At 49.0% G+C, this 15,598-nt stretch overlaps 1 protein-coding gene across 1 annotated transcript; it reads right to left on the minus strand.

The window, feature by feature from the left end:
• Positions 1 to 645: 645 nt before the first annotated feature.
• On the minus strand, positions 646 to 9,520 carry TAB1 (TGF-beta activated kinase 1 (MAP3K7) binding protein 1). Its single transcript, XM_064420196.1, has 11 exons — positions 9,364 to 9,520; positions 8,431 to 8,567; positions 8,085 to 8,238; positions 7,383 to 7,469; positions 6,699 to 6,837; positions 6,119 to 6,232; positions 3,619 to 3,730; positions 3,368 to 3,512; positions 2,771 to 2,993; positions 2,332 to 2,488; positions 646 to 1,323 (listed from the first exon to the last, which is right to left on the minus strand). The coding sequence occupies exons 1-11, from the start codon at positions 9,394 to 9,396 to the stop codon at positions 1,116 to 1,118; spliced, it is 1,509 nt and encodes a 502-aa protein (XP_064276266.1). The 5' UTR covers positions 9,397 to 9,520; the 3' UTR covers positions 646 to 1,115.
• Between the last annotated feature and the right edge of the window lie 6,078 nt (positions 9,521 to 15,598).

Raw genomic sequence — 15,598 nt, forward strand, 5'->3', positions numbered from 1 at the left:
GCCCCCAGGCCTCCCGTGTTTGCTGGGGAAAGGCTCGCAGGGAGCGGGGGAGGCTGGAGGGGACGGCTGGAGGCGGGAGGGAAGAGCCTCGCTTGCCGCCTGCCGTCAGAACTCTGAACTGAAGAGGAGGATCGCCGTGATCCCCACCCTCGGCCAGCAAGCCCCGGCCTGGGCTCAGGGCGGTGTGCAGGCAGCAGGAGCCTCCTCTCGTCACTGCACACCTCCCGCTCTGACACGGGGTGCCCATCTGCATCTCCAAGGCACCACGAGAGCTGCGACTTCCAGCTGTGCACCACCAGCTGCCTGTACAGGGAAACTTAATTACAAACTCCACCTGCCCTCTACACCTTTCTAGATGGCCTGCATTAAGGGAAAAAACATCAATTTTACCTACCAAAAACAATAACCTGTATTTATGGTTTGACTCTAAGCCAGCATTCAGTGCCAAAGCTCAGCAAATATGTAAACAAAGAACTTATGCTTTTAAGTCACCTGCAAGGCTTCAGGCCACTTTTTCAGCAGAAGTTTTCCTCCTGAAAGGTGCAAGCCTCTGTTCAGGAGGAACAGAAGGTTTCACGAGGAGGAGCTGTCACACCCACACACGACATTACAAGGAAGAGAGCAAGCCGCACGGGTGCCAATGACTGTAGCTATAAGTTATTTATTCTGCAAAATAGAGGTATCTTCTATGGAGTTGAACACTGGAATCACAGCATTATGAATTGAGTTGTGGAAACATTATGACAGCACACACACACACACGCAGGCACACACGTGTACACCTACACACGCGCACACACGCAGCCTTCGGACGGGCCTGATCCTGCAGGATCCACAAGGAGCCCTCTCCACACCTTTATTTGCAAAAACCTGCAGTGAGGGCTGCATTCCAGACCCCTTCCCCTATTCACAGGGCTTCCCAGGGCTGGGCAGGATTGGGAGCATGGCACAGGCAACACGTGTGTAGTGCACAAGATCCCCTGCTCAGTGTGCAGCACATCCTGGACAGGAGCTAGCTCTGGGCAGAAGGCAGCCCTCAGTGGAACACTCTCACCCTTGCCTCAGTCTCTGCTCACCCAGACGAGCACAAGGCGTCTGCAGGAAGCAGACACAAGTTAGGACACAGTCAGTGCTCCCTGCTCGCCATGGTCCATGTTCCAAAGCCGGTAAAACTCTGCAAAATCCACGTAGGGCTCCACACGGCCATCCTCATCCGGCTGGAGCGAGTGGGTGGGGCGGGAGCGGAAGAGACCTCCATCTGAACTCGAGCTGCTGCTCTGCGTGTGAGTGTTGGTCGACTGCAGCGTCACAGTTGGGCTTTGGCTGAGGAGGGAAAAAGAGAGAACATAAACATCTTTATTCTACTCCACCTGATGCACTGGACAAGAAAAGCAACAGAACAAGCACCAGTTTCTCCACAGATCAAGCTGTTCTAGCAGACAGGTAAAAAGTTGCAGTCACTTGCTCAATGAGAGCACTCAAAGTGTTGAGAACTGATTGGAATTGACAAACACCAAAAGTATCTGATTCACATTAACTGGAAGGCCTTAAGTACAACCAGGCATCTGAGGAACAGAGAGGAAGCAGAAAAAAACAGGCATGCACTCTGCTGGCCTCCCCATACCCAGAACAGCATGAGCTTTACGGGAAGAGTCTGGCAGCAGGGAAAGCTATTCTTGCATGACCTGTGCTGCAGCCAAAGCAGCTCCAGTGCGTCAGCCTCATTGTTTCTGGAGCTGCAGAGCACAATACCCACAGCGCTTCTTCACTGTGCAGCGAGTACATACCACACTGTGCCAAGGGCTCAACCTAAACCACAGCCACTAACTAGCATGACCCTGCAGAGTGGATCCAAAGAGAACCCAATTCTAACCTTTAGCCACCTTTTTTTTCCCCTGGGCTGTGCCTGTAAGCAAATCAGCTTCAGCAGCGCAGCCTCTCCAGGAGCCTTACAGGTGACCTGCATAATCCCTCTTCCTTGCTGCAATGAAGGGCACCCACACTCCCTCTGTACCTAACACAGTTGGCACACGAGGTCCAAAGAGAAGGGCTGCTCACTGCCAGAATGCCCTCCATGAACAGCAGCAGATGCTGCTCCCAAGGCATGTCGCCAGAGCTGGCTTCAGAGCTGTTGCTTCACTCATTCCCACTCCTCACACAATCGCTTTCCAGCTAACACATTATGCTGGCTGTCAAAGCTGTAGTGGGGGGGAGCACACTCCAGATAAGGGACTGACTGACAGGTAACTGACAGCTGTCTCTGCTTTTCAACCACTTTATACAGTGTGAGGTGCAGGGAAAACTCTGGGTAGCAAGAGAGCAGGACTTTACTTAGTGAGGGTGGGAGTGGCTTCATCCAGAGTTGAGCTGCTGTGGGCACCATTGACCATCTGGCCTTGAGAAGGCATGACAAGAGACAGCGTGACACTTGTCTTGCTTGTGCTTTGGGAGCTGGAATATGGCACAGAGACTGGGTAGACACGGCCTCCTGAGAAGGGAGAAAACAGAAGTTATAAAATGCACTTCAGACATGAGCAACTGGAGGTGCAGCACAACAGCAAAAAACCCCAAGAATTTGTATCAAAGTGCCCTTGATGCTGTACTGTGTTCTGTCAAATTGTCACAGATTCCACATCTCAAAAGTCAGTAATCTTGTTTAATAAGAAAATTCCTTCTATACCAACTACCTCCTCTCCCAGTGTGAGTGCTGGATCAATCAAGAGATCTTATCTCCCTCACCCCATTTTGTTTCAATCTCTCCCCAACACACCTTGCGTTGGCGTCAGCGTGGGCTGGCTCATCTCACCCAGGGGGTACCCAAAATTCCTCACAAGCAGTGTCATGTCTTCGTGACGGGGACAGAACTTGGACCGCTCCCCACCACTGGCAAAAGTGTCACAGTGAATGCGCTTAACCCGGTCCACCACTGCTTGTGCCACAGCATCCAGTGACGTCTGCTTGGCAAACTCTGTGGCTATCATGGCTGCAATTTCCTGAGCAGAGAAGGGGAAAGAAAGAAAAATCACCAGAGGAAAGATTTCTGGGAGATTTTGGAGGAAACCTTTTCCTGCCATCTGATCTAAGGGTTTTTATGGTAACTCATCTGACTGTGATGCTTACCTGCTGATAATGTGCCTTGAGTCATCCCACTCCCTCTAATGGGCTACTCCTAAGGGACAGGCAGCTGCCTAGAAGAACGGGCTTGGCAAAGCAACTCCCATATCATTAGACTGGAATGGGGTGGCACAGGCATTCAGCTTGCCCAGCAGTGGCAGCACAGATGAGGAGGACAGCCCGTATGAGAGCAGCTGACACTGCTGGAGTGAGTCAATACCCATGGGAATGTTTCCCTTATGAGCAGGCTCACCTGGTTGGCCTGCCCAGGCCCATGAGCTGCCTCCAGTGCTTTGTAGAGCCCTTCAGACATGAGCACCAAGAAGCCTGTCACCCCATCCAGCGAGTGCCCTCCGTGGATTTCAGGCTCTGCTATGATGGGCTTAGATTTAGCAGCACTGGAAAGAGACAGTAATTTAGCATCTAATGGTGACACAGTAGGTGAGAATGGAGTGATCACGAAGAAAAGGAGGGATTGAAACCCCACAGTTGAGTTTTTCTGACCTGAGCAGTTCAATATCGGTATAGCCGTACTTGACTTTGTAATCTCCAATGCGCCGAGTGCTTTCCTGCCCACGGATAGTTCCCACTTGTTTTATTTTCCCTGCATCCAAGCCTGTCAGATGGAAAATCAAAAATGCTTCATTAACTTTGTGAGACTTGCAGAACTTCCTCTGAGAAAAGAAATACCAACAGTTACATAGAACTGTAAGTCAAAATGAGACACTGAAGAATCATCAGGAGCAAAACAGGGAGAAAAGGAATGTCTGTGTTTGAAGGGACACCTTTTCACTAGATCCAGCCTGGGAAGGAGAGAGAAGGAGGGAGACACACACAGCTCAAGAGACATACTCTGAATGCAACAGCTGGCCCTGAGACAAAGTCCACACCCTGGTCCAAAGCCACCAGCAGCAGCCGGCCTGGCTGCACAGGCATTTGCTGAAAGGCAGGGGAACATCTGCGCCTGCCAGCTCTGGACTGCGTGATGGGAGGAGAAGGCAGGAATGAGGAAAATGTATGTGAAGGATTCTGCTTTTTCTTCCACCTGTAACTGACCCCTGCTCCTAGAGCTCCACATGGCAATTTCACTAATACATGAGACTGCAGAGAGAGGCTGTGGAGTCTCCCTCACTGGAGACATTCAAGAACCTGTACAACGTGCTCAGGGATGACCCTCCTTGAGCAGGAGCTTGGACCAGATGATCCACTGTGATCCCTTCCAACCTTACCCATGCTGTGATTCTGACAAAAGGAGAACTTTCTACAAGAGGCACTGATTTTGCCCAAGTGCTCAAATTGATGTGGTCTACTCCAAAAATAAGAAGAATGATCAAGCAAGTATTTATTTAAATGAACTTAAGGTGATATAGGGCCTAGGAAGTAATCCCATCTTGAACAAGGTTCTAACAGGGACCATCTGAGTGCTGCTACTGTTTGAGGCAGGACTTGGAGCAGATGAATCCACTTACCTGGTCTGTTCTGGCAACCCCCCTTCCCTCATTACACCTAGGAGCTATCAGCCAGAAAACATTGAGGTTTTATCTCAGGATGACTGTCCTCAGTACAAGGTGAAGGCAGGGGTCCAGCAGAAACTCTCCCTTTGAGTCAAACCAAGCCTTGCTGCACAGATGGCTCCACACCTACCCCAGCAGTAAAACACAAGTCCTCCATCTGCTGCAGACCACAGCTGACTCATCAACATGGCCTGGCTCATTTGCCAGCTCCTGGCATGGAGGTACATGCCACTGACAGACACAAACACAGGGAGGCTCCCAGGACGCCAAGAGAAGTCATGTCTAAACCACAGCAACTCTCCCAGGGTACTGAGCAAGCTGTGATGTGCCAGCTGAAGAACCACAACATCACAAGACCTCTCCCACCCCTCCCCCAAGACAGGGGTGGCACAGGCACCATCCTGACAAATGCTATCTCCACTACCTCATCACTGTGCTTCAACCTAGCCCCAAAACCCCCCTTGGGCCCCTAAAACAGCCTGTGCACACTGTCGTGTTCCACAGGGACTGTAGGCAGCAGCACCAGTGCTGTGCCAAGTTAAGGCTGGTACATCTAACAGATCCCTGTTCTCCTATGGACTGCAGGTATATTCTGCATTTTTGGTAGTAAAAACACTCAAAAAGTCTCTTTCCCTGGATTCTTGTATTCAGTGTTCTGTTTCACAGCAATATCCCTAGTGCAGGCTAGAAACAGAATAAAACAAGACCTAGTAGCAGGAATTACCACATCAACAGCCTCACCCAATAAGAATATATCTGCCAGGTGAATCTAATGAAGAATGCCACCTTAGATCTACCTAAATAAAAGTACAGGGCCCAAGTATCTCAATAAGAAGAATTTGGAACTGACAATCACACAAGTGGTCTGGGTTAGCTCTAGACCAAGAAAGCAAACGTGTCAAACACTGTAAAGGAAAAGAGAAATTGCCTAAAGCAAAATGTCAGCATTAAGAGTTCCGTAGTTACTGATGTGAGAGAAGTAAATGCCAGTGCTTGGCCTGGCTCTGTCTGAAGTGAAGCTGCTTTTTTCCAGCAGCAGCTAGTACAAAGGCAAATTGAAATGTACCATCTTGAGGGTGAGGCATAACACAGAACTTAAAGCAGCATAAACTGTGGTTTGCCTCCACAGGAGCCATCATACATTGTCTGCTTCACTTCTACCCTCTGGCTCTTGGCTTCCACTCCTGCCTTCCATTGACTGCAGCAACAGCTGGAGGGCAAATCAATGCCACTCTGGCAGCTGGACACAAAACTAGCACTCAAAACTTGAAACAAAAGCGTAGTTTTCTGCTGGGTCAGTGAGATGAGCTTACTGTAGCCCCAGAATGACCAGAAAGGCACAAAAAGAAGGCACTGAACTTGTCATCTGAAAACACAGTAAGCTTCTTTTTGTGGTTATTTATTGTTCCTGTGGCTTGAGTCATTCTTGGTGCCCCAGATAAACAGTCATGCGATGTTCTCAGCTAAGAACATGAAACCCAAATACTCACCCAGCTGAGAGAAGCGAAAAAGTTCATCTTCATTCTCTGTCGTGTGGTCCACGTTGAGCTGAGTCACCTGCAGCCCATCCACCGTGGACTTGCACAGCAGTGCCCGATTGGTACCTGCAGTGGGAGCAGCGAGATGAGGCACCAGATAGCTCTGCCATTAACAGGGAGACACAGCCAAAGGGAAAGGAACAGAGAAGGGAATAAAGACAGAAAAGAAGAGAAAGGCTCATGTACTGTCTCATCGTGATCTCCAAAAAGCAGCCTTGCTAGCAGCATAGTAAGGGCCTGTTAGGCAGCTCTCCAGCCAGACCTGAGCTGCTACCTCCCATGAAGTTCTGTATTTCACAGTGAACCTGCACTCCTCCTCTCAACCCGTTTTCCCTCCGTTCTTTGGCCACACACACCACACCAGCCGGGATGAAGAGCCAGGCTGACTTCAAGGGCTTGTGTAAGCAGCAAGCATTGCTGCTTGGCCACAGACCAAAGGAACTGTCCTCCCCATTCAAATGTCTTTTACTTCCTAGAGCCCCTGCCATCCTCAGGAATGCTGGGACTGAGCCACTGCCAAAAACCAACTCACCCACATTGGCGATGTAGAGTTTGTTGTTGAGAACAACAGCCACAATAGCCATGGCTCCTCCAGAGATCTCCTGCTCCACAACCTTCAACCTCTCCACAATCTTCTGGTACTGAGGAGGGAGCTGGTGGTGAGGGACACCCTGGAAGCCAAAATGAGGGGGAAGCTTAAACACACAGTCCACAACACAGAAATCACAGCTGGAATAAAATTCTGCAGGGAGAGGACTCATCTTGGTATGTCTTAGCCTTGTGTCATGTACAAGACATAAAATTTTCTGTTCAGTCCTATCGAATGACACAGCTATGATATAATTCTGGAGAGGACAGTCCAGTACACTTGAAGAACAGAGCCCATATTTGCCCAGATTCCATGCAAATTTGAGGCCTTTCCTCTCATCTGCATGGCTTTGTCCTGGAAGAGCCACATGTACAGGCTGAACTCCTCTCTGTGATAACTCAGCTCCTTACTCAGATAACCAGAGTCAGGTCTAAGCAGTGCAGTATGAACAGTGGGAACTCTGGGAAATGGAGCAAGGCACTTCATGCAAACTTCCAGAAGAGAACCATGGAGAAGAAACTTTCACTTACAGCCTCCCTTGGATCAAACTGACTAATATGCCCAAATCTCATCCAGCAAGCTGGAAGGTGGGACCTCCAGCAAACTCTATTCTTAAGGTTACATTACCTCTGGTAGCTGAGACTGCAGGCTGGCCTTCTCTGCTAAGGCATCATCAATGGACTCCAGGAAACTTCTTTCCACCACATCAAAAGCCTAAAAAAGGCCATAAAGAGAAACAAAGAACTTATCTGATGCCTACAGACTTTGGCGCTACTCATCCTCACCTCCCTAAGACCAGCTCATAAGAGTGGATGATCACTGCACATACAGACTTTCAAGGACCACTACAGCACATTGAAACACATTTGTTTCAGCACAACTAGTTAACAGCTTGTAAAAACAATCTGCAACAACTCAAAACAGAAGACAACACCATAAAAATTACATTCACAGCAATGTCAGAGACCTATCTGATCTTGTGTGTTGATCCTGTCACTCAAGAAAGCACACTCACAAATCCATCTCCCCCACACATTAACTTCTCCCCTTCACTCACTGTCATCTCCCTCACAGACTGACTTGTTCCTACACGTCCAGGGAAAGCTGGCTGCAGCTTCCTGGAGAGCTCTCAGCACTGTGCTGACGGAGCCAGGGGACAGATGGGATGAGGCAGGAGTGAAACAAAGCACTACAGATGCTCAGGATGAGTGCAACTGCAACCACCAGATGTTTCCAACCCCCACAGAAACCAGATGCTGCTCCCCCCATGGCAAAGAGGAGGTGGGTAATGCAAGAAGCAGGAGCTGCTCCCACTCAAAGCTTCTTTACCTGCAGCAGCACTCGACGCACATCAGCATCGCTGTGGTCTGCGTGGAGCTGGCCCAGCAGCAGCTCTGCAGACAGCCTCTGACCCACAAAGTTGGTGACTCGGTTGCCATCATAACCATTGAAGACACCATAGAGGTAGCAGTTGTTCTCACTCCTGCCAAGAGGGCAGAAGCAAAGAGGTCACACAGATCTCTGTAAGGCACAGATACAAGTCGCAAGTTCCCGCAGACACCTCTCGCATGCTCAGGCCCCACCCTCTTCTTCCACTCCTGTGTGACAAACTAAATACCTCTTCTACCTGCACTTGTGCCAGCAGGAGTCAGTGTCCCAGGTGCAACCCACTCACCTGAACTTTAACCAGTTATCTTCCAAGGGGTGACCCTCTGTCCCCTTGCCATCTGCACTGTAGGAACGGTTTGGAGCTGAGCCCACCCCAGAGAGATGGCAGGATGGTAAGTCATCTGTCCAGCTGGGCTGCTGTTCCTGGCAGGAAGAGGAAAGAGACCATGTAAACCCCAAGCAGGCTGGAGTGAAGATCATGATCCAGTACAGGTCACCAGTCCACTGCCACCCTCTTCTCAACTCTCCTCCCTTTGGTACCTAATAGCACAGTCAGTAACTCCAAGTTTCCCCTCTGCAGAACAACATTGTTTACCACGTCCCTTCCCTCTGAAGCTGAGCTCTGCCTGCACTTTGGCTCTTGTTAAGAAGAAACCAGATGCGAAATTTGCACGCAAGTTTTGCACTCCACAAAGCAGCACAGCAGAGCACAGCACTAGCTTAGCTATTCCTATGGTGAACCAGACCCTCATGCACCCCTGGCACGGAGTGCAGGGAAAGCTCTGGATTCTCCCATGACTACTCAACCAGGACGAGGGCTGGGGCCTGGTGCTGCAGCCAGCAATTACAGAAGCATGCTTGGGGCCGCCATCTCCAGCCAGGCCTGCAGCGCCAGCTGCCCCTCACACAGCGGGCACCCCGAAGCCCGCAGCACCGGCACGGCCCCCCGGCCATCTGTGGCCACCGTGCGCTGCAGAGCGGCCGGACAGCGCAGCGCGGGGCTGGCTGACCATGAGGGACCCCCGCAGTCCGGGCCCCCCGCCCTGAGGGGGCACAGGGGGCGGGAGAGCAGCACCCCACCGCCGCACGGCGGGGGGACCTCCCCTTCCTCCCGCTTCCCTCACGGCAGCGCGGGGGGCGGGCGAGGAGGAGGCCCGGGGAGTCCCTCGCACCCACCTGGGGGGTGCGTGTGCGCGGAGGGGGGGAAGATGCCACTCACACTCTGCAGCAGACTCCTCCTCTGCGCCGCCATCTTGCAGCGGGAGCGGCCGCCCTCCGCCCGCCCTCCGCCGCCGCGGCCCGGCCCGGCCGCTCGGGCCCCGCCCCGCGGGAGGCGGCGCCGGCAGGGCCCGGGCCGGGCTCGGGGCTGGAGCCCGGGAGGTGTGCCCGGAGCCCGGGAGCTGTGCCCGGAGCCCGGGAGGTGTGCCCGGAGCCCGCGAGGTGTGCCCGGCCCTGCGCCTTCCTCCTGCTCTGCGCCCCGTGCCGGCGTCTCCAGTGCTTACCCGTGGCCTTCAGGTGCGTGAGAAGGAAGCGCCTGTTGGCCGCCACTGCCAGCGTGTGTGTGTGGAGGAGGAGGAAAGAGGGGCAGGGCTGTGAGGATCATATAATCATGGTGTGAAAAATGTGTATTTTATGATTGGCTTTTCGCAAGTATCGAAATGAATATTGTATGTGTATGTTAGAAAGTTAGGCTGTATTAATTTTCGTAAATATAGTTTTAGGTTATAACATAATGTTAAAATAGAAACTATGCTATGCAAGATATTTGTTTAAGAAAGGACTCGCACCAGATAGGAGCCACAGGACACCTAAATCTTTCAGAGAAAGGGAATTTATTGCTCCCTTATCAGCAGAAAACTAACTTCTTCCCACCTCGCTCACACTGGAAGACGGCACGAGGATTAAGAGGAAGAAGTTGACAGTGACCAGACAGAATCCTGTGTTTGAATGGAATTGATGCATCATGTATGAGATGTATGAATATGCAACAGGCAATTGTTTTTAAGGGTTGATCCTCTGTTAACAGGTGTCCTTTTTCGGGCTTGTGTTGCCCTGAAAAAGGTACCCGGACGTCCGTATCTCTTTGTTTTTATTGTCTCATATTGTCCTAACCTCAAATGTTCAAATTTTATTATTTTAATTATATTACTATTTTTATAACAATTTCATTACTATTAAATTTTTAAAATTTCAAAAACAAGTGATTGGCGTTTTTCACAATGGGATCATCAGGGTTGGAAGAGACGTCCGAGATCGTCCAGTCCAACTGTCCGCCCAGCACTGCCACTGAAAGCCCTAAGCCACATCACCCAGTGCCAGATCCAGATGCTGCTTGAACACCCCCATCACCTCCGTGGGCAGCTTATCCCAGTCCCTACCACCATAACAGGGGGAAAAGAAAATCTCCTGCCTCAGCTTTTTAGCTCTCACTGCAGGCACAGTAGAAGAGACCAGCCCCGACCTCACTATAACCTCTTTTTATATGTTGTAGAGAGCAATGAGGTCTCTTCTTAGCCTCCTCTTTAGACTAAATAACCCAGCTCCCTTAGCAGTTCCACAGAGGATGTGTTTTCTAGATCTTTCACAAGCCTTGTTGCCCTTCACTGGACCTGCTCCAGCATCTCAATGTCGTTTTTAAAGTGGGAGGCCCAAAACTGAGCACAGTCCTCGAGGTGCAGTTGGTACTGCGAATCCTGTGAAATGGGATCACCCTGAGGGCCTGAGGTAGCCTGGTGGTGAAATAGTTTTCTCAGTAGTGCATCATGTTCCAAGCAGCCTCTAGGCAAGACTCAGCCCAGGTACCAGCTCTCAGCTGCACCCTGTTCCAGAGGCACCACATGCATGGCATCCATCCATCCATCTCAGCTTGCAGTCTGTGTCCTGCCCTTTCCCTCTCTCTTCTGCAGGCCATAACAAGGATGTAGTTGGACCAGGTCCTCAGGGAAGCAGTAGGAAGGTGTCTAGGACAAATGACAAGTGGTTCTCAATCCTCACCGCAGTTTGGAGCAGTTCTTGCTAGGCTCGAGTCAGGCACAACAGTAAAATCACTTGTGTGCCTGCTTGAGCCATACAGACAAAATCAGAGATCACTGATTTTGCTCTTATTTAAGATCATTTCTTGGAAACATAGGCTGTTTCCATTGAATCAGCTCAGCTGGGGGAGGAGGGAAGACACAAGGTTCAGTCTCACTGCTTTCTCAATATTATTAGTCAGCAGAGGAGCCCTCCAGGAGCGTGACTGGGGTATCTTCACGTGAGTGATGGCCAGCAGTCAGGCTGTGGCAGCGAGGGCTTCGGGAAGAGCCCTGTGTGTATTGTGGCTGCAGGGGTTCCAGCGAGACAGACGTGCAGTTTCAGTCATGGACAGCAGCGCAGTTGTGGTGAGGGTGGGAGTGTTAAATAGTCTTGACTTCCAGCAGTGGCTCGATACACTCAATGACATCTTTGTGGCAGATATATTCAATTCAGAAATAATTGCCAGTTAATTAACCTCATTCTATGGAATGATGGCTTTTGCTGCAGGGGTTTTTGCCAGAGGATTCCAGCTTCCTTTCCTATTTGCCTATTGGTTTGTTACATTTCTTTCTTCAAAATATGCAGAGATTACAGAACCTTCCCCTTCATGCAAGGCTCACAAATATACAGACATTCAACCAGAATTAGATACACAGGCAGAATTACTTTTTAAAAAAGCTTCTATTATGCAAAGAGAGAAGAAAATGCTAGATTTAGAACCTAGGTCTACAAACAAGTTTCCTCAGGTTTAGGCTTCTGTATAAGCTTGGTCTCAGTGATATCATTCAGAGTATTCCTGTGGGTAAAGCTGTGAACAGGTACAAATAATTATAGGAATAGGTCTGAAGTATGTATTAGAAGTAAGATGGACAGATTTAGTACCAACAAAGATTTGTTTTCTTGCCAGTATCAAAAGAAGAATTCCTGGTCCTGCAGAAAAATGCATAGCACAGCGTTGTCCGTGTCATTAAAAGCTACGGGCAAGTGTCTTTGCTTTAAAACAGGATGACACTTCTTCAGCATTGCAGCAGCAGCTTATGGTTATTTAATGCCACTGAAGGTTGCAGTCATGTACCTTGATGAGCACAGTCAGAGTCCGTCCTTGCTCAGAGCAACACTGAAATCAGCAAGGCTTTGGGTGTGCCTAGAGACTGTCAGCATGTATTGCATTGCAGGACTGGGAATTTAGGAGTCATTTCTGTCTTCTTCTATCCATAAGTGAGTCCTTTTGAAACTAACAAGAGCAGGGTCTATGTGAGAGTGTGATAATGCAGAATGTGAAGTCAATGAGAGAGCAAAACAACTTTCCTAAAGATACAAGATAGAAAATCTGCCACTTTTCTTGTTTGTACAATGGCTTGTCACCTCTTGCAGTTAAAAATGTGCCCTGTTCCTAATTTAAATATCTGGCTTCAGTTCGTAGTCACTAATCTTTGTCATTTGGGTTTATATTTTTTCTGCCAGTTTGTGCTGGAATGCAGACCTGGTGCAAAGTATTTTTTTTCTTGGTGAAAATACTTGTGCCAGATTCTGCCTGGATACTCCTGTGGTTCTGTCATTGAGCTTCTGCCTTAACCTTGAGTCAGTCAATTAACTACTTGACCTGGAAAAAAAGTGGATAGGAGGATTTAGCAAACGAGGCCATTTGCAGCATTAAGTGCATGTTTGTCCAGCATTTCACAGTCCTCCAAAGGAATGTGCTGCAGAAGCTGGTGAGCTGCTGCATTAACATCTGCTCATTGAAAGCTTTATGCAGCACTTGGAAGATGAAATAGTGCACCGAGTCTCTGCTGGCTGTATTGATCAAACTGATTTTTAACCTCTGTTTATGCTTCTTACTTCTGCAAATCCTCTCAGAAATTGCTGTGCTGTATTCCCATGCAGCCAAGATCTCCTCAGGAATGCAGGATATTGGTCACTGAACCTCACCATCCATGCACAAGTAAATGAATTACATGATTCAGTGGTTACCAGATATACAGCTCCCCCTCTCTCATGGTGAATTCCCACATTTCTCATTCCTCCCTCTCTCTCTCTTTTTGTAATTACTCTCCCATTTTCTCAGTCCCCAAGTGCTAGGGATTGTACACACAGTATTCCTGGTTCCAAGCTGTACTGCTGCCTTCCTGGTTTTATGGAAGCTTTCTCTGCAGGAAAGGAAGAAGTGTGGTCACTACTCTGCTGGATGAAAGATGCATGAGTGAGCAGCGTTCCATGGGAGCAGGGAGCTGGGGGCAGCCCCTGCACAGTGCTCTTGCAGGCGCTCAGGAACTGGGAAGCATTTACCACATTGCTGGCAGAAGCCATCACATCATTTCGTTTCCCTCTACTGATGATGTGTGAGATATGTTTAGGGAGACCTTTTTATCTGTTTGGATGCTAACAGAGGCTGGGGCTGGGAAGGAAAGCCATGATTTTCAGCAAAGCTTGCAGGAGGTGACATGGAAAAAAGGAAGGGTCTCTCTGGCAGAGCCAGTTTGCCATACTCACTCTGCTCCCATGGCAGACACAAGGGGATGGTAGGGCCTCACACAGCTCCACCCCGAGGTCACCTCACCTGCCTTCACCACTTCAGCCTGATGCTTCCCACAGCTACAGGTGCCCTAATGCTCCTCACTTCTTTGCAGGCCACTGTTTCCAGGCATGCTGGAAGGGCAGGGAAATAAGATGGGGCAATAAAAAGTGTTAAGGAAGGAAAGCTGAAAACAACAAATTCCTTCCTGCAGCACCCTCTGTGAGAGCTGGAGAGCCAATGTGGAGAGCTAATGCCAGAGGGAGAATGATGAGTGTGCTGATCCCCCCGAGAGAGAGTGAAATACCTCTGCAAAACAGAGTTTGTACAGTTTTAGGCCAGATGGATATATGAGGGGGGGAAATGGGTTAATATAATTTTATTGATCTCCTTAATACACCAACCAGAGTTTCATCTTCTTGTGTCCTGGGATTATGTGAACTTTAAAAAAAAAAAGAAAACAACTTTATAACAGAATTGTTTCTAGATGTCATGGCTGCAGGGAGAAGCTTCAAAACATGACTCATAAGCATGTGAAATACCAGAGAGCAAAACTAAAGAGATTTCAAATGATTAGAAAACACAAACAAACTAGTAATGTTGGAGTCCTACTCATCTGAAATGCTTGCTTTTGGCAACATCTTGTCTCACCAGTTCTTAACACCACCTGTTGCCAACACAGATATTTGCCTTTCTGTGGGCTTGGTATCTCCACAAAACATCCACCCCAAAAGCTGTGACTGTAGGAAGGGTCTTTGTCCAAACAAAGATTAATCATGAGACAGATGGGTCGGTCCACCAACACTTTTGCATATAATCTGATGTGCAGCTGCAGTGTGTGCTCAGTAGTGGCCCCAGGAGGGGAGACAGTTTGGAGGATTGGCTGGAGCCTGTTCACCATCAGGTGCCTCTGTTTACTGTCCTCAAACCCTACCAAGGTTGGGAAATGTGATACTCAGGTACTCGGGTGACAGACTCATTAAAAGGGGATGAGAGGGAAGCTTTAGCTAAGCATCACCACAGGATGGGATTTTGAATTTCTTTTTTATTGCAAAGCCTGTTGAAACAAGATCCTTTTTAGTGATGGGCTACCAGTCACTGACACCCACTGTGGGCAATGGCCCTGACAGCTCATTTCCCAGGATTTGATTGTGTTTTGAAAACCTGCAGTAGACCAGATACCCCAGCAATGGTCACACACAGATGAATAAAGACACATCAAAGGACTGAACACTTCTGCTTCCCTGGGTGTAGAAATACAGGTGTTTATTTCCATGTGGATTTGTATCCTATATTCCTGTAAGTCCCCCATCCACACCTCCTATTGCCACATCCTTTTCACAGTGAGAGTCCACTTCTAACATGGCATGTCAGGTTCCTCAAGTTTTCCTACTGATTAGGTGAGAGACACTTGATGTGTGTGTGATTTGAAACGTAGGCCAAATAAAGCGTACAATCAATTAGCTTCCACTGAAACATCTCAAAAGGGCAGTTCTTTAGGTTTCTTTCCTCATCCAAGCCACTGATTGTCATTAAACTTGCCAGCCTGGCCATGCAGGAGCACAGGAGCCAATGCTCTTGTAGCAAACCAAGCTAAAAAAGCCATCCCTCCCCAAAGAAGAGAATCCAGACCATTTTTTTTTTCCATATAGTATGGTTATTTTGAACGTCATAACTTTATTGAGACACCAGTAGTTACCACCTTCACTTTGTTAACCACAAATATATAGGACATTGTAAACACAGGTGCCGAGGTGGCGGGGTTCGCTGGAGTTGAATTTCGGGACGGACGGGGGCAGGGGCAGGGGGAGGAGGGTGAAGGAACACTCGGGCTTAGACAAGACCACTCAGAGGATCCTGTATGCGGCAGGCCATCCATGAGTCATCCTATATACGTATATATGTATAGCTTTATATTATACATCTC

Source organism: Passer domesticus, chromosome 5, assembly GCF_036417665.1.
Source record: "Passer domesticus isolate bPasDom1 chromosome 5, bPasDom1.hap1, whole genome shotgun sequence".
Classification (NCBI taxonomy): Eukaryota; Metazoa; Chordata; class Aves; order Passeriformes; family Passeridae; genus Passer; species Passer domesticus.

Excerpts from the sequence above, each read along its gene's own strand:
- TAB1 (XM_064420196.1), bottom strand. The coding sequence starts at position 9,396 with ATGGCGGCGCAGAGGAGGAGTCTGCTGCAGAGT. Across the intron at positions 8,239-8,430 it reads GATAACTGGTTAAAGTTCAG|GAGTGAGAACAACTGCTACC; the intron begins GTGAGTGGGTTG and ends CCCTCTTGGCAG. Across the intron at positions 3,513-3,618 it reads ACCGATATTGAACTGCTCAG|TGCTGCTAAATCTAAGCCCA; the intron begins GTCAGAAAAACT and ends GTCTCTTTCCAG.